The sequence below is a fragment of the Cervus canadensis genome, chromosome 16 (assembly GCF_019320065.1).
Source record: "Cervus canadensis isolate Bull #8, Minnesota chromosome 16, ASM1932006v1, whole genome shotgun sequence".
NCBI classification, from domain to species: Eukaryota; Metazoa; Chordata; class Mammalia; order Artiodactyla; family Cervidae; genus Cervus; species Cervus canadensis.
The window spans coordinates 35,164,037-35,191,026 of NC_057401.1; the positions used below are offsets into that span (position 1 = coordinate 35,164,037).

Here is a 26,990-nt window from a genome sequence, read left to right on the forward strand (position 1 = left end):
TGAGTTTCATTTCTTTCTCTCATTTACAGTGTTCCTATATTGAAGAAAGAGGTTTTAAAGCCAACAATAACAATGACAATTTTCCTTAACAATAAAAATAACAATTTCCTTAATGAATAAGTGTTGCTATTGTAAATGAAATGCAATGGCTATTTTGACTGAACAGAAAGGTAATCTGTTTTCCTTAATGTCCATCATTAAGGAAATGTCTATCTCAATCTCTTTGTGATATCAGTTGATTGTATAATGGCCTTATTATAAGTATACCATATTAGTTCACTTTTCCATGACAGCCTTGTTATTGAGGGAAAATAAATAAAATTTTAAAACTTACTGTCTTAGTGCCATGCTTTAGTGTTATTTCATGGGAGTCAGGGATCTTTCGGACAGGATTCTGAAACAAGAAAATTCCATGACGTTAAAAAGTAATATACCATATTTGAGAGGAAGTACATACATTCACAGGGAATTTAATTTTTAAAAGTTGCATCACTGGCTTTTTAACACAAAACTTTAAAAAACTGGAAATAAAAATTGTGAGTATATCATTTCTGAACTTCTAGATAGATTACAATTGGTTACGCTGAGCTGATAATAAATTTATCTTATATCTCTAAAAAGCTAAACCTAACTTCCAGATGTTCAAAGCTGGTTTTAGAAAAGGCAGAGGAACCAGAGATCATATTGCCAACATCCGCTGGATCATCAAAAAAGCAAGAGAGTTCCAGAAAAACATCTATTTCTGCTTTATTGACTATGCCAAAGCCTTTGACTGGGTGGGTCACAATAAACTGTGGAAAATTCTGAAAGAGATGGGAATACCAGACCACCTGACCTGCCTCTTGAGAAACCTGTATGCAGGTCAGGAAGCAATAGTCAGAACTGGACATGGAACAACAGACTGGTTCCAAACAGGAAAAGGAGTATGTCAAGGCTGTATATTGTCACCCTGCTTATTTAACTTATATGCAGAATACATCATGAGAAACGATGGGCTGGAGGGAGCACAGGCTGGAATCAAGATTGCCGGGAGAAATATCAATAATCTCAGATATGCAGATGACACCACCCTTATGGCAGAAAGTGAAGAAGAACTAAAGAGCCTCTTGATGAAAGTGAAAGAGGAGAGTGAAAAAGTTGACTTAAAGATCAACATTCAGAAAACTAAGATCATGGCATCCAGTCCCATCACTTCATGGTGAATAGATGGAGAAACAGTGGCTGACTTTATTTTGGGGGGCTCCAAAACCACTGCAGATGGTGATTGCAGCCATGAAATTAAAAGACGTTTACTCCTTGGAAGGAAAGTTATGACCAATCTAGACAGCATATTAAAAAGCAGAGACATTACGTTGCCAACAAAAGTCCGTCTAGTCAAGGCTATGGTTTTTCCAGTGGTCAGGTATGGATGTGAGAGTTGGACTATAAAGAAAGCTGAGCACCAAAAAATTGATGCTTTTGAACTGTGGTTTGGAGAAGACTCTTGAGAGTCCCTTGGACTGCAAGGAGATCCAACCAGTCCATCATGAAGGAGATCAGTCCTGGGTGTTCATTGGAAGGGCTGATGCTGAAGCTGAAACTCCAATACTTTGGCCACCTCATGCGAAGAGGTGACTCATTTGAAAAGACCCTGATGCTGGGAGGGATTGGGGGCAGGAGGAGAAGGGGACGACAGAGGATGAGATGGCTGGATGGCATCACCGACTCGATGGGCATGAGTTTGAGTAAACTCCGGGAGTTTGTGATGGACAGGGAGGCCTGGCATGCTGAGATTCATGGGGTCGCAAAGAGTCGGACACAACTGAGCGACTGAACTGAACTGAAGAAATTCTTTAGGTTGTATGAAACTTTAAGATCCTCTCCATACAGAAAATTCTTAAAGTCCTCTTTTCATTGGTACTTGGGCATACCTTAAAGTATTTATGAACTTAACTTATAATAGAAAACACATTTGTCTTAGAATTTGCACAGGATATATACCTTTTAACCCATAAAAGATGAACAAACAAAAAACTAATATTCAAATGGTACAAATATGGAATTCAGTGATTGATCAATTCAAAAAGCCTTTATTAAAGTGAGATTATACCAGATTCTAAGTGGCATTAGACACAGCCTCTACTCATCTCCCCTCCCAAAAGGGAAACACCAATAACTCTGCATGCTTCCATGCAGAGTTAGAAAGGGTATGGACAGATCAATGGAGGAACAGAGACAATGGATACATAAACCAGACATAAGAGGTCACAGTGATCATTTATGTAAGAGGTTTCATTGTTTAATCAAGTCTCCATTATCCAAGTGTAGGGTAACTATACTAAAATTCTACAGTCATTACAAATTCATGTTAGGACTATCTTGCAATCTACTTAATTAAACATGTGCAATCTATAGATTTTGGTTTCTGACTTCCCTCATTCTTCAGGATCACAGATGAACCAATCAATCACCAGTTCATTCTAGTTTATCTTAAATCTTTCCCCTACTATGGCTCTTTCTTCTCAGCATGTGAATAATCAAAGTACTTCCCATATTAAAACACGGACACACTAATTTCCCCCTATGTTTACTGCTGTATCATTATCTTTTATCTTTTCTTTCCTCACACTACATTTACACTCAGTGCCTCTACTTTCTTTCAGCTTCTACCTCTACCATTTAAGCATTTGTCATTTAATTCCTAATGCCTAGCAGAGTTTTTAGCACTTAAGGGACTCTTAGTAAATATTTCTTGAATGAATAAATACTATTAATACCCCAGGGTACTTCACAGACCTTAACCTGCACATCTGACCTTTCATCAGCATGATAACTTCATAACTATTTCCTCCACCTTGAAAAATGTTCCTTCCTGGGAGGAATCAGCCTTGACAAAAAGCCAGAAAATCTAGGGTTTTAAAATCAAGCTCTAATACTCATTAACCCTGTCATAACCTCAGAAGAGTAACGACTCTCGGTTTCCTTATTTGCAAAGAGGATAACATCTGCCCCTTAGGTTATTGTGAAGTAAGTGTTTTAAAGGTCACAATACAGAGTCTGGCACAAAGTAGGTGCTCAATAAGTGACAGCCAGCATTTATTCTAAGCCATAGCTCCTGTCTCTCTGGTCATATTAGTCTATTTCTAGGCTTCTCCTCCTCTTTATTTGGCTAATTTCTACTCACCCTTTAAGACTCAATTCAGATGTGACCTACTCCTGAAAGCATTTCTCAAGATTTCAAACTCTGAGTTAAATGACCCTTCTGCGCTGTGCTACGCTTAGTCACTCAGTCGTGTCCAACTCCTTGCTATCTCATGGACTGTTTCCCGCCAGGCTCCTCTGTTCATGGGGATTCTCCAGGCAAGAATACTGTATTCCCGTAACAACCTCACCTTGTCTCGTGTGTGCATGCTCAATCGCTTCAGTCGTGTCCGACTCTTGGTGACCCCATGGACTGCAGCCCACCAGGCTCCTCTGTCTACGGGATTCTCCAGGCAAGAATACAGGAGTGGGTTGCCATACCCTCCTCCCGGGGATCTTCCCAATTCAGGGATCAAACCCATGTCAGCATGCATTTCCTGCATTGCAGGTGGATTCTATACCCACTGAGCCACCTGGGAAGCCCCACAGAACCTATCATAATACACTGTAGTTTTTGACCTCTCTCTCTCCACACCATTCCCTAACCAAACTGCAAAAGAGATACTTCTCAAAGACTGTGAGGTCACACACAAACACACACACATATTGTCTCTAGTTCCCTAATCTATAAAACACTTGGTATATGGCAGGCGCACAAAAGTTTTTAGAGTGAATTAATGGCTGTTACAATGTCTACCTTGTAAATCACATTAGGTAATCTTTAATTTACCTCAAACATTAGTGTTTATGTCCATAAAGAAGAACAGGTAGGTGCTATCCATCAGGTGAGTCTGCTGAGTGACAGTCAAAGATAACTGACAATTTTCCAAAAGTAAAAACCTTTGAAGAAGTAAAAACCTTTGAAGAAGTCCTGTCCCAGACTAAAAAAGCACATATAAAGTTGCAAGTATGGAGAAATAAAGGCAATTTTGTTTTAGACTTGTTTGCCTCTGAAAGTGGCTATAGTTCATTAGCACCACAGATCAGTAAAGGAGATCAGGAACCCAGAGGCACTGCACAAAAACACTGACCTCACAATAACCCAAGGAAGTGCAGGGGAGTTTGCAGTTTATTTCAAGACAAAGATATTACAGTATGGTTCCCTATCTCTTGGAAAGTCCTACACACACCAATCTCAGAGATACCAATATTCCAACACAAATCTCAAAATAATGTAAAAGTTGAACAAATGAATTCTGGACTACCTCTACATTAATTATGTAAACCACTGCTTCCTCTGCAGCTGACAATATTTGTAAGTAATAAAAACTCATGTAAAGGTGCTGAATACTCTTACAAGAAACAGGAGAACAGTTCAAATGTTTTACTTAGAGAAGAATCTATTACACTATCATTTCATAACCAATGACTATTTTATCACTCAGGAAAGAGAAACACTGTCACCAAAAGGAAGGATGAAAATTATTCCACTGAATTCAATGCAGAATGTGCCTATATATAGACAATTTTTGACATTTAAAGAAAAAACTTACAAGAACACAGAACAACTTAGTATTTACATTAGGAGTAAATTAAATATTTAAATAAATATTGTTTACATTTATAATCAAAGTTTTACTGGAAATCATGTAGGACATAACTCATAAAAAGCCCATATAATTGGCACAACTAAATCATCTAAAATAGTAGCAATCCATCTTTTGGTAGCATACCACTTGATGGTGACTGTTCTTTGTCCAGAACTTTTACTAATGACTTTTTGAAATATGGCTTAGTGTGAAATTTGCTATAACAGTAAAACATTTTCAAGATTTCCCTGCCAGAGGACATCATAAACTACAAGACCTCAATGAAGTCATTTATTGCCAAAATTCATAACAAGAGCTACACTCTTAATGGAAGATGGGAAAAGATATCAGTTTCTGTTTTGGTTTGATTTTAAATGCCAACCAAAGGATTATTTCCCAGGCTCTTTCGTTTACCTCAATAAGAACAACGATAGCAAACATATCTGGAATAACATGAGCAATTCCATCTGATGTACATACATCCTTACAGTGTTTTCAAAAGAACTGAAAATCATTAATAACCTTTCTGGAATAAATTTGTCATAAATTTTAAAAGTTAGATATGTATAGTACTTTGAGCCAAAATAAAAAAAGTCTCCTCAGTAATAAATGTCTACCACAAAGCAGCTAGTAGTTGAGGCAGAAAATGGAGATTTCCATAAAGGAGCTTGAAAATGAGTGTTACTTTCTCCCAGAAACCACTCTGGAAATAGTTACCAGGGTAGTACCATTGTTGTTGTTTGCTGTTTAGTCACTCAGTCATGTCTGACTCTTTGTGACCCCATGAAATGCAGCATGCCAGGCTTTCCTGTCCTTCACCAACTCCCGGAGCTTGCTCAAATTTATGTCCATTGAGTCAGTGATGCCATCCAACCATCTCATCATCTGTTGTCCCCTCCTCCTCCTGCCTTCAATTTTTTTCCCTGCCTTCAATTTTTTCTCAGGGTCTTTCCCAGTTCTTTTTATCAGGTGGCTAAAGTATTGCAGCTTCAGCTTCAGCACTCATCATTCCAGCGAATATTCAGGACTGATTTCCTTTAGGATTAACTGGTTGGCTCTCCTTGAAGTGCAGGGGACTTCCAAGAGTCTTCTCCAACACCTCAATTTGAAAGCATCAATTCTTCAGTGCTCAGCTTTCTTTATGGTAAAACTCTCACATCCATACACGATTACATCCATACATGAAAAACCATAGTTTTCGCCATAGAGACTTTTGTCGGCAAAGTGATGTCTCTGCTTTTTAATACACTGCCTAGGTTGGTCATAGCTTTTCTTCCAAGGAACAAGCATCTTTTAATTTCATGGCTGCAGCCACTGTCCAGAGTGATTTTGGAGTCCAGGAACATAAAGTCTGTCACTGTTTCCACTGTTGCCCTGGAGTCCAGGAACATAAAGTCCGTCACTATATTTCCATTGTTGCCCCATCTATTTGCCATGAAGTGATGGAACTGGATGCCATATTAGTTTTCTGAATGTTAAGTTTTAAGCCAGATTTTTCACTCTCTTCTTTCATTTTCATCAAGAGGCTCTTTAGTTCTTCTTCGCTTTCTCCCATAAGGGTGGTGTCATCTGCATGTCTGAGGCTATTGTTATTTCTCCCTGAAATCTTGATTCCAGCTTGTGCTTCATCCAGTCCAACATTTCGCATGATGTACTCTGCATTTAAGTTAAATAAGCAGGGTGACAATATACAGCCTTGACATACTCCTTTCCCAATTTGCAACCAGTCCATTATTCCATGTCCAGTTCTAACTGTTGCTTCTTGACCTGCAAACAGGATTCACATGAGGCAGGTAAGGTGGTCTGGTATTCCCATCTCTTGAAGAATTTTCCAGTTTATTGTGATCCACATAGTCAAAGGCTTTAGTGTAGTCAATGAAGCAGACGTAGACGTTTTTCTGGAATTCTCTTGCTTTTTCTATGATCCAGTGGATGTTGGCAATTTGATCGCTGGTTACTCTGCTTTTCCTAAATCCAGCTTGTACATCTGGAAGTTCCAGTTTCATGTACTGTTGAAACCTAGCTTGGATTATCACAAGCAACTAGAATTAGAGTCCATTCTGTTGTAACTCTTGGAATTAATTCATTTACTCTTTCACTTACTAATCACACATTCACTTAACAACATTTATGAGTGTTTAATCATATACAACATACCAGGAACTAAGTTAAAGACAAAAAGACCAATAACAAAGAGTTTGCTCACAAAGAACTGTCAATCTAACAAAATAAAACAAATAGGTAAACAAATAAGCAAACTAAAATCTTTCGGAGGCTATGGCAGAAGGATACATAGGGTTTAGCACTCAATTCCATTGCGCCGAGGAATCCCATGTGCCTGGGAAAGTAGAGAGTGATTAGAAAAGGTTTCATGAAAGAGATGTCTGAGATGCCTTTGGAAAAACAGAAGTTCTCTAGGTAAAAGCAGAGGACATCTAGGATAGAATAAGGTGAATCTTGACACTTTCTCAGCTGCAAATAGTTTTACCTGGCTGGAGTTTAAATTTCCGGGCAAGAAAAAGGGAAAAGGGGTGTGTGTGTGTGTGTGTGTGTGTGTGTGTGTGTGTGTGTGTGTGTGTGTGTGTGTGTGTGTGTGTGTGTGTGTAAAGGGGTGTGTGTGTGAAAAGGGGTGTGTGTGTGTGTGTGAAAAGGGGTGTGTGTGTGTGTGTAAAAGGTGTTCCGGGCAAGAAAAAGGGAAAAGGGGTGTGTGTGTGTGTGTGTGTGTGTGTGTGTGTGTGTGTGTGTGTGTGTGTGTAAAGGGGTGTGTGTGTGAAAAGGGGTGTGTGTGTGTGTGTGTGAAAAGGGGTGTGTGTGTGTGTGTAAAAGGTGTGTGTGTGTGTTAGTTACTGTTAACCCAGAAAGTTGTGTAAAAGGTGTGTGTGTGTGTGTGTGTGTTAGTTACTGTTAACCCAGAAAGTTGTGTAAAAGGGGTGTGTGTGTGTGTGTGTGTTAGTTACTGTTAACCCAGAAAGTTAGTTAGCCCAGTCAGTTATCAGCCAAACTGTATACAATGCCAAGAATCTGAAATTTAAGCTCTGAGCCACGTAGAGTAATATAACAAGATTTGAGATTTCAAAAAAAATCACCAAGGTATCAAAAGAGACAATTAACACAGTGAAAAGGCAACATACAGAATGGGAGAAAATATTTGCAATGCACATATCTGATATGGTATTAATATTGAGAACAAATTAAAAATTTCTATGACTCAACAACAACAACAAAAAAAAACCCATTTCAAAATATGGCAAAGGAGTTGAATAGTTATTTTTTCCAAAGAAGCATATGAGAAGATATTCAGTATCACTAATCCTTAGGCAAATCCAAATCAAAACCACAATGAGATACCACTTCACAATCAATGCAATACTAATATTTAATGGGAAAAAAGAAAGAAAAACTAAAGAAGTGTTAGCAAGGATGGACAGAAACTGGAACACATACATTCAGTTCAGTTCAGTTCAGTCACTCAATCACGTCCGACTCTTTGCAACCCCATGAATCGCAGCACACCAGGCCTCCCTGTCCATCACCAACTCCTGGAGCTTACTCAAACTCATGTCCATCGAGTCAGTGATGCCATCCTGCCATCTAATCCTCTGTCATCCCCTTCTCCTCCTGCCCTCAATCCCTCCCAGCATCAGGGTCTTTGCAAATGAGTCAGCTCTTTGCATCAGGTGGCCAAAGGATTGGAGTTTCAGCTTCAGCATCAGTCCTTCCAATGAACACCCAGGACTGATCTCCTTTAGGATGGACTGGTTGGATCTCCTTGCAGTCCAAGGGGCTCTCAAGAGTCTTCTCCAACACCACAGTTCAAAAGCATCAATTACTGGAGGGAAATGGTGCAGTTGCTATGGAAAACAGCACAGTAGTTCCTCAAAGAATTTAAACAAGAACTCCCTCCCATACGATTCAGCTATTCCACCAGCATATATATGCAAAATAATTGAAAAGCAGCATTTGTACATGTATGTTCCAAGCAGCTTTATTCACAATAGTCAAAGGGTGGGAGGAACTCAAATTTCCATCTATGGATGAAGGAATAACAAAAATATGAAGGAATTTCATATTTTTCTTATTTTTACATTTTTCATATTTTCACCTTTTTATATTTCATATTTTTTATGAAGAAATAACAAAAATACCTATATATGTATATAGGTACATATACATATACATATACCTATACATATACATATACCTATACATATATAGGTAAGAATATTATTCAGTCTTAAAAAGGAAGGAAATTCTGACACATGGTACAAGACGGATGAACCTGGAGGACATTATGCTAAGTGAAATAAGCAACTCAGGAAAAGAGAAATACTGTATAACTTGTACTTATCTGAGGTATCTAGAGTAGTCAAATTAATATAACTGCACTTATCTGAGGTATCTAGAGTAGTCAAATTAATATAACTGCACTTATCTGAGGTATCTAGAGTAGTCAATTTAACAGAAACAGAACAGTGGTTGCCAGGGTTGGGGGAGAGATGGAAATAGACAGATGTCATTTAATGGGTTTAGAGATTGTTTTGCAAAAATGAAAAAGTTTTGCAGATTGGCCACACAACAATGTAACACTGCTGGGCTGTACATCTAAAAATGGTTAAGACTGCAAATTTCCTATTATGTGTAATTTACCAAAACAAACAAAAAAAGAACTTATACTATATACAACACACATAAGCAAACCAAAAAAGATTAAGTGAGGCATACTATTAAGCTGGAGTACTTTTCAATATGCTAACAAATGCTAGGTAAGCTTCAAAATAAATCATTTATCAAATACTTACAATCTTCCTCCAAAAATGTAAAGCTACATGTTTAAAATACTGCAGGAAGGAAAGACAATTTCCTACCTAAATCTCACAGCTGGTTCCAATCCTTCAATTAGCAGTATTCCCAAACCACTTCTCAATTACTTTCAAACCATCTATGCCCTATTGCAAGCTGTAATCTTAGAGAACACTTCTTAGTAACATGACTTAAAAGTACATTGTTAAATAACTTTTTGTACTTGTAGGGCTGAGAAACTTAAAAAGGATAGTTCATTCTTATTTTATCAGAAGTCACATTAAAAAAAAATGAAAAAAAAAATGACATTAGCAATAAACACAAAGATGACAAATACTCTATGTTTATTTATCATACAACAATGGCAGGTAATTAGCCAACAGAATTTATATCAAATGATATTTATTTTCAAAGCTATCGTGAACATATACTCTATCATTTCCTAACATTCTCTAAAATTTTATGAATATTTCAGACCGTGACTGCAGCCATGAAATTAAAAGACGCTTGTTCCTTGGAAGAAAAGTTATAACAAACCTAGACAGTGTATTAAAAAGCAGACACATCACTCTGCCAACAAAGATCAGTATAGTCAAAGCTATGGTTTTTCCAGTAGTCATGTGTGGATGTGAGAGTTGGACCATAAAGAAGGCTGAGTGCCAAAGAATTGATGCTTTTGAAATGTGGTGCTGGAGAAGACTCTTGAGAGTACCATGGACTGCAAGGAGATCGAACCAGTCAATCCTAAAGGAAATCAGTCCTGAATATTCATTGGAAGGACTGATGCTGAAGCTGAACCTCCAGTAATCTGGCCACCAGATGCAAAGAGCCGACTCACTGGAAAGGACCCTGATGCTGGGAAAGATTGAGGGTAAGAAGAGAACCCTCAATGTCTCTCTAACACTTTTGGTCAAAACTGTAACTTCTCAGAGCATCACATAATTTGTTTTAGAAATTTTCTTTATTAGTAGAATGTTCCTGCAGGTTAAATTTGAAAAACTAATGTTTTTAAAGAAGTTTCTGGTCAAAGGGTATAGACTTTTTAGTTATAAGATAAGTAACTTCTAAGGATTAAATTTGCAGCATGGTAACTACAGTTAATAACACTCTGCTGTATACGTGAAACTTGCTAAAGAGTAGAGCTTAAATGTTCTCATCATGTGTGTGTGCCCAGTTGCAAAGTCGTACAAACCCTTTGTAACTCCATGGACTGTAGCCCACCAGGCTCCTCTGTCCATAGGATTTCCCAGGCATTCCGTGATTTGTGGCTTGATAATGCCAATATCTGGGGCCTCCCTGGTGGATCAGATGGTAAAGAATCCACCTGCAAAGCAGGAGATCCAAGTTTGATCCCTGAGTCGGGAAGGTCCCCTGGAGAAGGGAATGGCTACCCACTCCAGTATTCTTGCCTGAAGAATTCCACGGACAGAGAAGCCTGGATGGCTACCATCCTTGGGGTCACAAAAAACAGGACATGACTAAGCAACTGAGCACACACATAGTGATTTAGTATTTCTACAGATTATACTCCATTATAGATTATTACAAGATAATAGCTATAATTCTCTGTGCCATACAGTAAAATCTTGTCTATTTTATATACAGCACTTGTATTTGTTACTCTAATACCTCTTGTTTGCCCCTCCCTTTTCTCTCTGTCCTTTGGTACCACAAGTTGATTTTCTATATCTCTGTTTCTCTTTTGCATACCCATTCATTTGTTTTACTTTTTAGATTCCACATAGAACTGATATCATATAGCATTTATCTTTCTCTTTGACTGGAAAATCTTAGAAGTCAAATTTAACTTTCAAATTAGCAAAACTCCTACTCTATAATTCAATCTTCCAAACTGCAAGTAAATAGGATTTTTTTCCCCCAATTCATACAAACATTCATTCAACAGTTACTTAATAATAAAAATCCTACTGTTTTAAAGAGTCAAGGCAAAAATAGGAATAGGAATCTCATTTCTGTTACTTACTAGTGGTAGGAATAAAAAAAAATCCCTCCTTCATAGAGCCTCTATTTCCTTAACCATCTACTGGATATAAATAATAATAGTAACAGGGAGCATATACATGCATACTATGACCAAGCACTGCTCAAGGCACCACATATATACAAAGTCATTTAATCTTAGCAATAACTTTGGTCCTATTTTCACCTCATTTGATGAGGAAACTGAGGCAAAGAGAGGTTAAGTAATTTGTCCAAGGTCACATAAGTGGTAAGTGACTAAGTGGAAATTTGAACTTAGAAATCTGGTCCCAAAGTGTGTACATGTAATCATTATGACATACTGCCTCCTCTGTAGTAATACTCGCCCTGTGAGCTTCACAGAATACAACAACAAAGAGTTAATATACCAAAACACTTTACAACTGCAAGCCCATTATAAGAAAGACATTAGTACAAGCCTGGGGCCATAAAGGTTCTATCCTAAAAATACTTATTTGAGAAATCATTTGACACCAGGTATAAACTACCATGAGATAGAAAAGGTTAAACACATTTCATAATCTTAGATATGTAGTGCAAAACTAGTTCAACATGGGTTATATACTGTAGTATTGTTAGCTACATTTATGATTTCATAACTGTCTTTTATAAAAAATGAGTTATTCCTTGGGCAATCTTTTTATATTTAAAGATATACAGTTTTCATTCCAATCCCTAAGAAAGGCAATGCCAAAGAATGCTCAAACTATCGCACAACTGCACTCATCTCACACACTAGCAAAGTCATGCTCAAAATTCTCCAAGCCAGGCTTCAGCAATATGTGAACCGTGAACTTCCAGATGTTCAAGCTGGTTTTAGAAAAGGCAGAGGAACCAGAGATCATATTGCCAACATTCTCTGGATCACTGAAAAAGCAAGAGAGTTCCAGAAAAACATCTATTTCTGCTTTATTGACTATGCCAAAGCCTTTGACTGGGTGGGTCACAATAAACTGTGGAAAATTCTGAAAGAGATGGGAATACCAGACCACCTGACCTGCCTCTGGAGAAATCTGTATGCAGGTCAGGAAGCAACAGTTAGAACTGGACATGGAACAGACTGGTTCCAAATAGGAAAAGGAGTATGTCAAGGCTGTATATTGTCACCCTGCTTATTTAACTTAAATGCAGAGTACATCATGAGAAACGCTGGGCTGGAGGAAGCACAAGCTGGAATCAAGATAGCCGGGAGAAATATCAATAATCTCAGATATGCAGATGACACCACCCTTATGGCAGAAAGTGAAGAAGAACTAAAGAGCCTCTTAAGAAGAGAGTGAAAAAGTTGGCTTAAAGCTCAACATTCAGAAAACTAAGATCATGGCATCCAGTCCCATCACTTCATGGTGAATAGATAGGGAAACAGTGGCTGACTTTATTTTGGGGGGCTCCAAAACCACTGCAGATGGTGACTGCAGCCATGAAATTAAAAGATGCTTACTCCTTGGAAGGAAAGTTATGACCAACCGAGACAGCATATTAAAAAGCAGAGACATTACTTTGCCAACAAAGGTTCGTCTAGTCAAGGCTATGGTTTTTCCAGTAGTCATGTATGGATGTGAGAGTTGGACTATAAAGAAAGCTGAGCGCAGAAGAATTGATGCTTTTTTGAACTGTGGTGTTGGAGAAGACTCTTGAGAGTCCCTTGGACTGCAAGGAGATCCAACCAGTCCATCCTAAAGGAGATCAGTCCTGAATATTCACTGGAAGGACTGATGTTGAAGCTGAAACTCCAATCCTTTGGCCACCTGATGTGAAGAGCTGACTCATTGGAAAAGACCCTGATGCTGGGAAAGATTGAGGGCAGGAGGAGAAGGGGATGACAGAGGATGAGACAGTTGGATGGCATCACCAACTCAACGGACATGGGTTTGGGTAAACTCTGGCAGTTGGTGATGGACAGGGAGGCCTGGCGTGCTGCGATTCATGGGGTCACAAAGAGTCGGACACGACTGAGTGACTGAACTGAACTGAAAGATACACAGATGGTACTAATTTTAACTACAAATAATATCAAGGTATCAGTCAAACTAGAATTAACTTACTTAGGAAAATAAAAGAAACCTGAGACATAATAAGTTTTCATCAAATTTACGTGGTACTGATAAAAAAATATATCTTAATCCTTCTCTACATAGCTCTCTTGAAAACCCAGCACTGATACCATATCTGATTTAATGTAACTTTGCATACAACTGTAAAAGGTAATGAAAATTAAAGACATCCCAAAAGCCAATCTATATAGGTTCTCATATTCATTCTATAATTCTTGCACTAGCAATTATACACCCTATTCATCCCATCAAATATGGAACAGACACAAATACTTCATCCTATTTTCCACAGCACTACTACAACAAAAGATTTTAAATTGCTCTTGGGCATTTCCAGTTAAAGAGAAGTAGACTGTTTACTTCCTATCTCTTTTCTAGTATGTAAAATCTTTGATGACAGGTGCTAAGCCTTATTTTATTTGCATCTTTAGTACTTAGCACAGTGTCTGACAGACAGTACCTGCTCAAACATATTCATTCTAACTAAAGATATAAATTGCCTAGCAATGACAGTCTATTTAAAGAAAATAAACATGAAATCCATGAGAAAAAACAGACAATCAGGGTTTGAATTTATTATAGTATGCTTATCCATCCTTTCTAAAATATGACGTATGTATTAACTATCTATATTCTGTATCTACTCTTAAAATTTTTTCTCTGTTCCTTCAAGATAAAACATCCAAAGCCACAGGCAGAATTACTATAAGAAATACCTAATAAAGCCCAAGTGCCAGGTACTCTGCTAAACACCAGGAATCCCCTAAGAAGGAAGACATAGGCACTGTCTTCATAGAGCTCAGAAACTATAGAAAGTGCACACTTGTAAAGAAATAACTATCACAACAATGATCATTTTATCACAGTTGTGACAAGTACAATAATTGAAGAGTGTCCTATGTCAAATTTGGAGAAGGCAATGGCACCCCACTCCAGTACTCTTGCCTGGAAAATCCCATGGATGGAGGAACCTGGTGGGCTACAGTCCATGGGGTCACTAAGAGTCAGACACAACTGAGCGACTTCACTTTCACTTTTCACTTTCATGCACTGGAGACAGAAATGGCAACCCACTCCAGTGTTCTTGCCTGGAGAATCCCAGGGACCGGGGAGCCTGGTGGGCTGCTGTCTATGGGGTCGCACAGAGTCGGACACGACTGAAGCGACTTAGCAGTAGCAGCAGCAGCAGCAGCTATGTCAAATCATATACAAAAATTAACTCCGTATGTACCAACGACCTAAATGTAAGAACTAAAACTATAAAACTCAGAAAAAAAACAAACAAATAAACATAGGAGTAAATCTTCACAACCTTGGGTTAGGCCGTATGACACCAAAAGCACAAGCAACAACAGAAAAAACAGATAAACTCAGACTTCACCAAAATTTTAAATTACTATACTTGAAAGTACACGATCAAAGAAGGTAACAGAGCAACCCACAGAACAAAAGAAAATATTTGCAAAACATATATCTGAGAAGGAATTTGTGTCCAGAATACATAAAGAACCCATATAACTTAATAAAAAATAGACAAATAACCCAAATAAAACAGGCAGAAGATCTGAAGAGATCTTTTTGCAAATAGGACATACCAATGGCTGATAAGCACATGAAACTGTTCAACATCATTACTCTTTAGGGAAATAAAATCAAAACCACAATGAGATACCACATCACATCCACTAGGATGGTTATAACCAAAAAGACAGTTACGTGTTGGTGAGGATATAGAGAAACTGAACCCTCATAGACTACAGATAGGATTGTAAAATGGCATAACTAGTTTGAAAAACAGTTTGGCAGTTCCTGTTAAACATGGAATTATCATATGACCTAGCAATTCCACTCCTAGATACACATCCCAAAAAGCCCCAAAACACACATCCATATAAGTACTTCTAGACAAATATTCATAGTAATATTATTCATAATAGCCAAAAAGTATAAACATCTGATGTCCACCAACTAATGAATGCATCTTTTTAAAATGTGATAGGTCCATATAATAGAGCTTTATTTGGCAATAAAAAGGAATGAAGTACATGCTATATAACAAGGATGAATCTTGAAAACTTTATGTTAAGTGAAAGAAATCAGTCCCCAAAGACCGCTTATTATATTAGTCCATTGGTATGAAATGTCCAAAATAGGCAGGTCCATAGAGACAGAAAGTAGATTAGTTGTTGCCAACAGCTGGAGGCCCACTAGTGGAGGGGGGATAGGGAGTGAAAGTAAAAGGCTACAAGGTGACTTTTTAGAAGGATAAAAATGTTTTAAAATTGGATAGTGGTGATAGTTACACAACTCTATGGTTATACTAAAAATCACTAAATTATGTATCTGAAAATTATGAATTTTAGGGTATTAATTACATCTCAATAAAGCTATTACAAAAATTTTTAAATAACAGAGGAATATGCTGGTACCACACAAGTAGCACAAAGAAGGAGGTATTCAAATGTCAGTGAATGCTTTTAAAAGGACAAAACACTCTCCTTTCACAAGGAGAAAAGTTGGATCCTGAAAAACGAAATGGTTCTTCACGGATAGAGACAGGTCTGTCACAATGTCACCCACAGGGTCACTGCTTACATAGACTACCAAGAGAATGGAGCTGCAGGAAGTACTGACCAGGGTCCACACAGAAGAAAAAGTGTGTGGCAATGCATGAAAGAGCAGTCATACTCAAAGCCTGTTCCTAGTTGGCACGAATGGGGCATGAGACAAGTCTAAGACAGACAAGAGCTGACCTTGAGGAGCAGAATAGGTCACAACTAGTGGTGAAAGCGAAAGTGAAGTCGTGTCCAACTTGTAGTGACCCCACGGACTGCAGCCTATTAGGCTCCTCCATCCATGGGATTTTCCAGGCAAGAGTAACTAGAATGGGTTGCCATTTCCTTCTCCAAGGGATCTTCCCAACCCAGGGATCGAACTGGGTCTCCCACATTATAGACAGACACTTTACTGTCTGAGCCACCAGAGAAGTCAAGTATTCAGGGGTAGATTCCCCTAGATATGAAAACTGGCTCCACTGTTTACTGTGGCTTTCGGTAAGTTAGTGCCTCTGAGTATCAGTTTCCTCATCTGTCAAAAAAGGATAATAGAAGTAGGAGGATTAAACAAGTTATTTCACCTTTAATACTTAGAACGTTGCTGCACAAAGGAAGTACCACCACTAACTGCACTACTGTTTTGGGTTCTAGATTTAAGCATATGTTTATTTCTTTATCATAAATCAAACAAGAGCAACTGCAGACACTGAACTGTGGCTTAACAGTGAATTCCTGGTTTGTTGGGGCCTCCCTTTTTTGGCTGCACTGCTTGGCACATGGAATGTCCCTGACCGGGGATTGAACTTAGGCTCCCTGCAGTGGAAGTGCAGAGTCTAACCACCAGACTACCAGGGAAGTCCTGAGCAACACATTTTATGACAGTAAAAAGTATCAAGACTATGCCATTAAATCCCTTCATTTAATTAAAAAAAATTTTTTTTAACCCATCTGTAGTCTTCAAAGCCTTGTGGAATGCAAAAGTGAATAAAGATTCCCTGATTCCAACAGAGAGCAGTGGTGAAATGGCAAAATTACCACCCAACAGCTGCCTGGTAGACCATGTGAATCAACTATGTGGTCTTGGTCTTCTTTCAAATTCACAATTAGCTGCACTTCCAGCACTCAACACCAAGAGTATGCACAAAACACCCCTCAAGTAAGGATCAAAGTCTACAGGAGAACTTCTTTTAAGTTCATTCTGTTGGTGCTTTTTTAATGTGTACCTTCATGCCATTCTATCAATTTGGCACTTAAAAAATATAAAATGTATTCAAATGCAAACTTCATAATCTTGGTAACAGGCAAGTACCTGATTCTACTAAAAGACAAATCAATTTCAGTAAATATTAATTATTTTGTAAAAATTCTTTAAAAGTACTAAGAAATCTTTTTCAAAATTGACATATGCAAATATTCCACTTTTACCCATATAAAAAGAAGACGTGAAAGATCAACAGAGGTATTTTATTTTCAAATACTGTGTTTATACCTACTAATCTGAAAAACTGATGTCTGTTTTTATACCTTCTTTAACATCCATAGAAGTGCAAAATATAATTACATAACCCTTGTTCTTAAGAATGCTTACTAGTAGGAAAGACAGAAGAAAACAAAATGAGATCGATTAAAAAAAAAGTTCAGTTCAGTCGCTCAGTCGTGTCCGACTCTTTGCGACCCCATGAACCGCAGCACGCCAAGCCTCCCTGTCCATCACCAACTCCCGGAGTCCCCCCACACCCACGTCCATTGAGTGGGTGATGCCATCCAACCATCTCATCCTCTGTCGCCCCTTCTCTTCCTGCCCTCAATCTTTCCTAGCATCAGGGTCTTTTCAACTCAAATACTTTAAAGTAATACACTGAGAGTTTAAAATGGGGAGGGAGGAAATTATATTGAAAACAATTTTTTTATTGAAAACAATTTTTTTTACATTGAAAATAATTTTTTTCTTAATTTTAAAGTAAAATGAAATATATGTGAAACAGAGCCAAAAGGTAAGTCATATGCAGGAACAGATGAGGAACTGGAAAAAAAGAAAAATGAAGGCGAAAGATAAAAAAGAGGAAGATTACACATAGATAAATAACAAGTGAAGGACTTTGGAAGGATCAATTACAGTAGTATTAACAGAACTATAAAGTATAAACATGCAACCCACTAAACCTAAGATCAAAAATATAAACTGTGAAAAAGTCACAGCATTATAAGAGACAGTCAGGGAGGAACAGAAAAAGACGACTTCATTATTTCACATAAAGTACTGATAATAGTAAAAATCCTTGGGTAAAGGGGAAAAAAATCATTTTGAGGAAGGAGGAGATGTCCAACAGAGTATTTGGAGAAATGAACAGGGGTTCTGTGAATTAAGAAGATAAATATATAGCTATAATAAATAACAAAGAATACAAGGAAGAACATAACTTTTATTCATGATTACAAGAGTAGTAGTCAATTTAAAGGGATATCTAAATGTTCATAAAAGAGGAGCATTAAAAGGTTTGATTAAAATATCTTAAAATGAAATTTAAATTTTTAGATAGTTTATTTAATCTTTAACAAAAGTTGTCATAACTTCATCAAATCTTAGAACACACTGAATCTTACAAACAACAAAAATAAATCAGGCATTATTTTATGAGAAGTAGGGAATAATTTTTCCAACTAAAATTTAGTTAGCATAAAATGGCACCATAAACAATATAGGATCAACTTTGGCAACATTATTAAGAGGGCTGCTTTTGCAAAAAAAAAAAAATTCAAAACCTTCATGAATTTTCTCCAAGGATCCCATGATATTCAAATATCATCCTTGTCAATTTTCTCTTTTTCAATTAAGACCTGGTCTAACTTAACTAGATCTTCATTAGACAATGGGTTTCAATGAGGGACATCTTTAACACCGCTTCCATGGACTTAAAGAAATTTTACATCTGCAAGATTTGTAATTCACTATATACTCATTTATACTGATCGAAGTTTACAAGAATTTAACGCTGAATACTTATATGTTAAAACAACTGGTAACTGAGGAGACTACAGTCAGTTAAAAAGTACTCTGCCTTCCTCATTGTTCTTAATTATGCTTTGCATTGTCTGCATCTTCCCCATCATACACTAATTACTGAAAATAAACAGTCCACACTAGCAGAGTCATTCACATTGCAGGTGCACAAAATAAAAACCCCTGATTAGAGGCAGAAAGGACCATTCCTGGTAGCCACCTGAGAGGATACAAAAGCCAACCTAGAAATGGGAGCTTAAAAAGGTCTGCACAGCTTTGACAAGGGAACTGTGGAAGGACTAGCCTGGAAATGTGTGAGTAGAACACTGCTCCTGAGTTTCTAAAAGTTAACTGTGACTAGATCATAAGTTGGCTTTGATTCCATGAAATGTCTAGGGGTAAGAGAGTATAACCAGAGTCAAAGATGGCCATTCACTCAACAAATATTCCATGAGTGTCTATCAGGTGTCACATACAGCTCAAATTTTTCTGGGGATAGGACAGTAAAAGAGCCAACGTTACTGCCCTCAGGGAACTTAAATTATTGTGAGGAGAAAGACAATGAACCAATAAACAAAAATGTCAGATAATGGAGCACCATAAAGTAGTGGAATGGAGGTAGAGAATTTATATAAGGCAGTCAGAAAGGTAACATTTGAACAAAAAAATCCAAATGAAATGAGGGAGTCATGTGAAGTTCTGAATGTTATTTCAAGGAAAGACAAAATAGAAAATATCTATGAGGGAATATGGCTTCCCTGGTGGCTCAGTGGTAAAGAATCTGCCTATCAAGCAGGAAACTCGGGTTCTATACCTGGGTCGGGAAGATCCCCTGGAGAAGGAAATGGCAACCCACTTCAGTATTCTTGCCTGGGAAATACCATGAACAGAGGAGCTTGGCAGGCTACAGTCCATAGGGTAGCGACTAAACAACAACATGAGGTTATGGATAAGCATAGCTGTTCAAAGAAAAGCAGAAAAGTCAATGTGAGTAGAGAAAAGTGAGTAAGACAGAAGTGGAAGGAGATCAAGTCAGAGAGACTTGCAGAGGCCAAGTCATGCAGGGCCTTAGAAGGCAAGGCAAGAACTGGGATTTCCTAACCATGTGATAGGAAGAAACTGCAGAGCTTACTGACAGGAAAGTAACTAAGAAAGCAGGAAAGTGACAAGATCTGAAATGTGCTTTTTAAAGTCTGGATTACTCTGGTGAACAGAAAAACAATCCTTCTTATTTGACCTTACAGACTTAAATTATAAAGAAGCTAACCTTAAAATTCCTGCCACTAAGCCTTATTCTATATAGGAATCTGTTGCTGATTTTAAAGGCTTAAAGATAAAAAACAAACAAGCTTTAAATATATTACTGTCACAAAACACAAAAGAATAAAGAATTCTTATACATTATTCTTCAAAAAAAGGTAATTGATCTCAATCTAAACCTCACCTGTTCCAATTTTTAGAAGGCACTGTTTATAAGATTCTTTTTTTTCCTGCCACTCTAGACAGGAGAGTTGAAAAAAAGGGACTCACGCCAAAAGCCAAAACGCTTTGATTGCCCTCTAGTGCCCATCTTAAAGAATGAAGACCTTCCCACATTAGTCTGGAAATAGTAATGAACACATGCAAGTTTTGGAATAGAGCTTCTAGCATCCTCTGCTGACAGAATCTTGCAGGTGTAATTAAATTGCTTTCTGTTTCAAAGAACACCAATGTTCCTCTGAAGTTAACATTATTAAGTTTTCTCATATTGTTTTTTAAAAACTTTCTTTCCAGTCAGCTGCAATTGCATTAAAACTGGTCATTAATCAAACACTGGTAATGATGATGAAAATAATGATAAAATCCAGCAATTCTGACTACTTAGTATGTGTCAATCCGTACGTTAAATGTTTACATCGATCATTTCATTTCTCATGGTAATCAATTCCTGAGAACTAAAAGAGAGTTTTTTTTCCACTTTCAATTCTTCAACCTTTCCTTATGCATGAGGGAAAGAGACTGACTGATACAGGTGGTTGGCAATGACTAAGGGCAAAGGATGAGAAGCCTCAGACCAGAAGTCAGGGAAGCACAGTGGTGGCCCCAACTTGGACTCTTCACCACAGAACGTGCCAACCAGGGAGTCAGAGAAAGTTCATGGAAAACAGGTGCTCACATCTAAAAAGTCACTGTTACATCTAGCCTTTAGTTACAGTCATAAAAATGTAACTTTCAATTTTCTGTAGTAACAGGAAACAGGATAGCAGGGATAATGAAAATCCTCAATAATCCCAAAGATTCCATTTGATTATGTTAAAACCTTCTTTACCTTTAAAATAAAAATCAGAATTGTGCATATGTAATAGATATGGTTTAAAAATCATTTTTCATCTCTTTCCTGACTCCCTTGAATTTTTATTCACTATTCAGTTCAAAGCAAGATATCATGCCTTCAAATACTCACTATGTACTTCTAAGTATTTAAAAGATGGTATAGTTTGACAAAGTTCTATAATGGTGCGACACCATTTTCACTCACATTCTATTTGAAAGGACAATTTTATTACCACTGTAGATAAGTACAATGGATCAAAGGAAAAATAAGTGAAAAGCAAGCTTATCATCAAAAGAAATTATGATGTACAACATTAACATTTCCAATCCAGTGATTTCAACAGTAACACTAAAGTACTTACTAACCAGCAACTGAAGTAAGATGCATATTTAAAAAATTAATTACAATCAGACAGTATGCTTAATGTAAAACCATCAACATGTTCTCTGGTAATTTTCCTTTCAATTCTAGTGCTATCAGTAACTCAATTTTTCAAAGTCTGTGCCTAGAATAGAGCACAAAGAACTATTAGGGTTGCAGGAATGTCCCATATATTGTTTAGGATAGCTACTGCAACCGATATATATAGAATTCTCAAAACCGTTCATACTGAAACCTTAAGATCTGTGCAAATTACTATATAATTACACCTCAATCAAAACAATCACATTTTAAGTTTTGTGGGACTGCTTTAAGAAGAGAAAATTTAACTTTTTTTTGCCTCATTTAAAAGGTAGGTTCATAATTGTATAGACTACTAGTCCACACAATTAAATTAACTAATTAATCTCTTTCAACTGTGGGGCAGTTCTTACAATTAATAAACTATTATGTAACTAAATTTTAAGCTTAGGACGAGGCACATATAATGGCTCTTACAAGAACAGGTGTCTATTTGCATTTTCGTGCTCCCACTTCTGTTCAGTCCTCTATTCCTACTTCCATTTTCCACGTAAAAACTAGAGATTGATGTGCCAAAAATAGAAAATACTCTCAAATGTCATAAAATGACATTTTCAATTATAAAAACCAAACACATTCAATTCTGATTGACAAACATTTACTCTCTGTACTATACTAAAGGCACTGTACTAGAGGTTTCAAAGGTTTTTAAAAACTACTGTACTATTTATATACAAATCCCTGCACCTGAGGTCATCACATAGGATTGCAAAGGCGAGGCACAGTAGTTAACATAAGAATAAAGTAATGATTTCACAAGAAAAATAGTTTGCTACAGAAGGCTGAAAACAAGACTGCGAAGTAGCACATGAGCTGGCGTCCAGAGAGGCTGCTTGAAGGAAATCACATCTGAAATGGTCTCCAAATGCTAGAGAGAATTTTAACAAGCAGAAACGGGAGGAATGGGAAGGAAGCATTAAAGTTTTGATCAGTGTCCCCTCAAAACTAGCTGACTCCTTTGTAACAGAGAATTAATGGGCAAATAGGAATTGGTGAGGTCTAGTACATTTACAAATCAGGTCTTCTCTACATTAGCCTGTTCTAAAGAGATATTAGACAAGTCCTTCCTTTAAAAAAAGAAAAACCTTGAATTACTGAATTACTGATAGAGCCAGTGCTAAATGAGGAATGAAATATATGTCAGTTGTGAAAATAAAAGAGATCAGCAAGGAAGTAAAACTCCTTTAAAAAAAATGATAATCATCAGTTCAATTAAGGGAAAATTGCTTACTTTGCTTACAGTTATAACTTGTTTCACTAAAGAGCATTCTGGGCTTCACTGGTGGCTCGTGGTAAAGAATCCGCCTGCCAATGCAGGAGACAAAGGTTCGATCCCTGGGCCGGGGAAATCCCACACACTGCAGAATAGCTAAGCCCGTGAGCTGCAACTATTGAGCCTGTGCTCTAGAGCCCGTGAGCTGCAACTACTGAGCCCCGGTGCCTAGACCCCGCATTCGGCAATAAGAGAAAACCACTGCAAGCCTGTGTACTGCAACTAGTGAACAGCCCCTGCTCACTGCAACTGGAGAAGGCCCACGCACAGCAAGGAAGACCCAATGCAGCCATAAATAACATAAAAAACAAATCTTTTTTTTTAAGGCACATTCTTCTAAAGTCAAAGTGTAACAGCAGGATTAGCACGGCCCTTAGCAGGCAGCCATTGCAGGGCCTTGCTCAGCCATGGGTTGGTGTCTCCGTAGGCCCCGCCTATGAGCAACCAACTGTCAATGAGCGACCCTTAGCTGTCCTGCTCAGCTATTAGGCGCCCCGCAGCGGGCCCTGCCCACTGGTAACCGTCAATGAGGGATCACCGGGGAGGTGATGCAGTCAAGGGTTAGTGGTGTGGAGAGTGAGGTAAGAAGCAGATTCAGGCCTCCTCCTGAAGGCCCTCCGGCTCACCCAGCCTTGGGCCAGCAGATGAGCTGGACGGCCCAGCGAACAGACTGGGGACTACGTCCTGAGGACTCCAGAGCCCTCACTAAGGCTCTCCACCAGTCATGGCCCAGGCCTTGAGGCAGTGGGTGAACCTCTCCCTATCTCTGCAACCTAATAGCAGTGGCCGTCTGCCTGGTCACAGTCTGTAAGACCTGGTCTCCCATTTGGGTGGCCTGAGGAGACTGAGGGCCAGGTGGGTTGGGTGCCGAGCTCCCTCAGGGATGACAGCTGAGCAGGTTATAGGAACCCGGCCCTGAAGGAGCTGTCAACTTAGATCTGCCTCCTCTTACCCAGAAGTGGGACCTTGAAAGGTTAAAGTTGTGCCTTGGGACTTTCCCCTTTCTTGTCAGGACAGAGAATAAAATGCTCTGGATAGAGATTTATAGGAACATCATGACCTGACCATGACTGGACCTCAAGAACAAAGGATCTGACACCAAGAAGTCTGCAACAACTAACCACGCCCATCCCTCACCTTTTGCTTTTAAAGGGACTTGCCTCGAGCTTTCAGTTACTTCAGGGTTCTTAGGGCATGAGCCACCAATCTCCTTGTACGAATCCGTAATAAACTTTTCTCTGTTACAAACTCTATTGTTTAGTACTGATGGGCCTCTCTGTGTGTCGGGCACATGGGCTTGCGAATTCAGTAACAAAAGTGCTTAAAATATACTTTTTTTGTTAAGATCTCTTACTCAGAATGCTTTTGTAAAGTTAAAAAGAAATCTAGGGCTTCCCTGGTACTCTAGTGGTTAAGAATCTGCCTTAAGCTGCCTTATGTCAATGCAGGGGACACAAGTTCAATCCCTGATCCAGGAAGATCCCACATGCCACACAGCAACTAGGTCCACGCACCACAACTACCGAGCTCTAAGGCCCTAGAGCCCGTGCTCCGCAACAAGAGAAGCCACTGCAATGGCAAGCTCGAGCACTGCAACTACAGAATAGCCTCCACTTGCCATAACTAGAGAAAACCCTGAGCTGCATCAAAGATCCAGCACAGCCATAAGAAATTACAAAAATTAAATCAATAGGGCAAATTAACCTTTGTGGAGAAAAAAATTTAGTATTTACTGATTGTTTAATGGTTCTTCTTCAGTTCTTTTTTGTACCGAAAAACTTTATGCTGCTGCCAAGTCACTTCAGTCGTGTCCAACTCTGTGCGACCCCATAGACGGCAGCCCACCAGGCTCCCCCGTCCCTGGAATTCTCCAGGCAAGAACACTGGAGTGGGTTGCCATTTCCTTCTCCAGCGCATGAAAGTGAAGTCGCTCAGTCATGTCCGACTCTTAGCGACCTCATGGGCTGCAGCCTACCAGGCTCCTCCGTCCATGGGATTTTCCAGGCAAGAGTACTGGAGTGGGGTGTCATTGCCTTCTCCGGAAAAACTTTATAGTGTTATTTATATTCAGATGCTTCTCTCATCTGAATGTTGTTATACTTTGTTGCTGCTGTTCCTGTTGTAAAACGGGTTTTTCGATTTTAACCCTTTAAACTTAGACACTATTAATTCTGCGTTGATTAGTCCCTTTTTGTTTTAGGTAGCTTCATATCAAATACAATAATATTCTCACGTTTTTCTAATATATATTCTTGATTATTTCAGTTGGTTTAGCAAAAATGTCTGGAATAATATAATGTGACAGTTACCACCTTTTAATTTTAAAGGGAACACCTCTAGTGCTCCTTAATTATGTATAACACTGACTGGTGGTGTGAAGCATGAATGAATCATTTAATACAATATTAAAGTTTCCTTTTAGTTTCATTTTTAAATATTTTCTTAGGAATCATATTAACTATTTTAAATTCCATTTTAGTTATATATTAAAAGAGAGGATTGTAATGATAAATACCAGGCACCATTCTAAGGGTTCTATATATTTGTTCACTTATTCAACCATCCAGACCACAGAGTTAGGTGTTTTATTAGCCCTGTTTTACAGAGGAAGAAAGACAGACAAAGAGGTTAGAGAAGTTAAGTGATTCCCAAAGTCACACAGCTTGAAAGTGAAAGAGTTCCATCTGGCTTCAAATCCATTTCTCTTATCACTACTCTGTATTGCCTCTCTGTATCTGTATTTATTGACTGGACTACAATCGTAGAGGTCCAGTCAATAGCGAAAATTGAGAAATGACTTAACATAGCTACTGACATTGAAGTGATATAAGATTAGACTAAGGTGGTAGTGATGGAGACAGAAATGGAGAGATCTGGTATATACTTTGGAGACACAGCTAGTAAGACTAGTTAAAGAATTAGAGATTGGATGTAGAGTAAGAAGGAAAGAAAGGAATCAACAATGGTGACTAGGTTGTGGCTTATCCTTAGCAAATATTGAGAACCTTGTTTCCTGTTTTTTATACTAATCTTATTTATGTATCTTGGTTTCCCTTTTATTAGCACTCTTGCCTGGAAAATCCCATGGACGGAGGAGCCTGGTAGGCTGCGGTCCATGGGGTTGTAAGAGTCCGACACGACTGAGCGACTTTACTTTCACGTTTCACTTTCACGCACTGGAGAAGGAAATGGCAACCCACTCCAGTGTTCTTGCCTGGAGAATCCCAGGGACGGGGGAGCCTGGTGGGCTGCCATCTATGGGGTCGGACACGACTGAAGCGACTTAGCAGCAGCAGCAGAGCTTCCTAATGTATGCTTTCTTATAGCAGATCATCTCATTATGTCTTTTTTGGGACTAGGTAAAACACATACAAAATCAAGTTTATTCACTAGTACTTAAGACATTTTACATCCAATACTGTTCTCTTTGGGCGTTTTCTATATCCGTCCTAGATCTTCCTTTTCACGGGGGCAGGGGGCGCTGCACTAGGTCTTAGTTGCAGCATCCGAACTCTGAGTGGTGGCATGTGGGATCCAGTTCCCATACCAGGGATCAAACCTGGGCCACCTGCTTTGAGAGGTTGCAGTCTTAGCCACTTGACCACCAGGGAAGTCCCTGACTTAAATTTTTTAATTAAGATCACAATTGCCTTATAATAAAGGACTGCTTTTTGTAATCCCATCATTTGTTTCCAATGACAGGTACAGTTTATGATCAGTGTGGAAACTGGAAAAGAACAGAATATAGGGCAGAAATAAACATTATTCTCACTCCTATAATATAGAAGGAAGCAATGGGAGGACTTTTTACCATACACATGTAGTATTTAAAATTTTTAAATCATAATGTCCATACAGTTTTATGTCCTCTCCTTAGCACT

At 38.3% G+C, this 26,990-nt stretch overlaps 1 protein-coding gene across 1 annotated transcript in view; it reads right to left on the reverse strand.

Annotated features, from left to right (window-relative positions):
* Positions 1-26,990, reverse strand: part of WDR70 (WD repeat domain 70) — a 268,401-nt gene that overhangs the window by 213,775 nt on the left and 27,636 nt on the right. Inside the window, exon 6 of the mRNA XM_043488519.1 lies at positions 335-394. Within this exon, the coding sequence (XP_043344454.1) occupies positions 335-394 (60 nt within the window). The remainder of the gene's footprint in view (positions 1-334; positions 395-26,990) is intronic.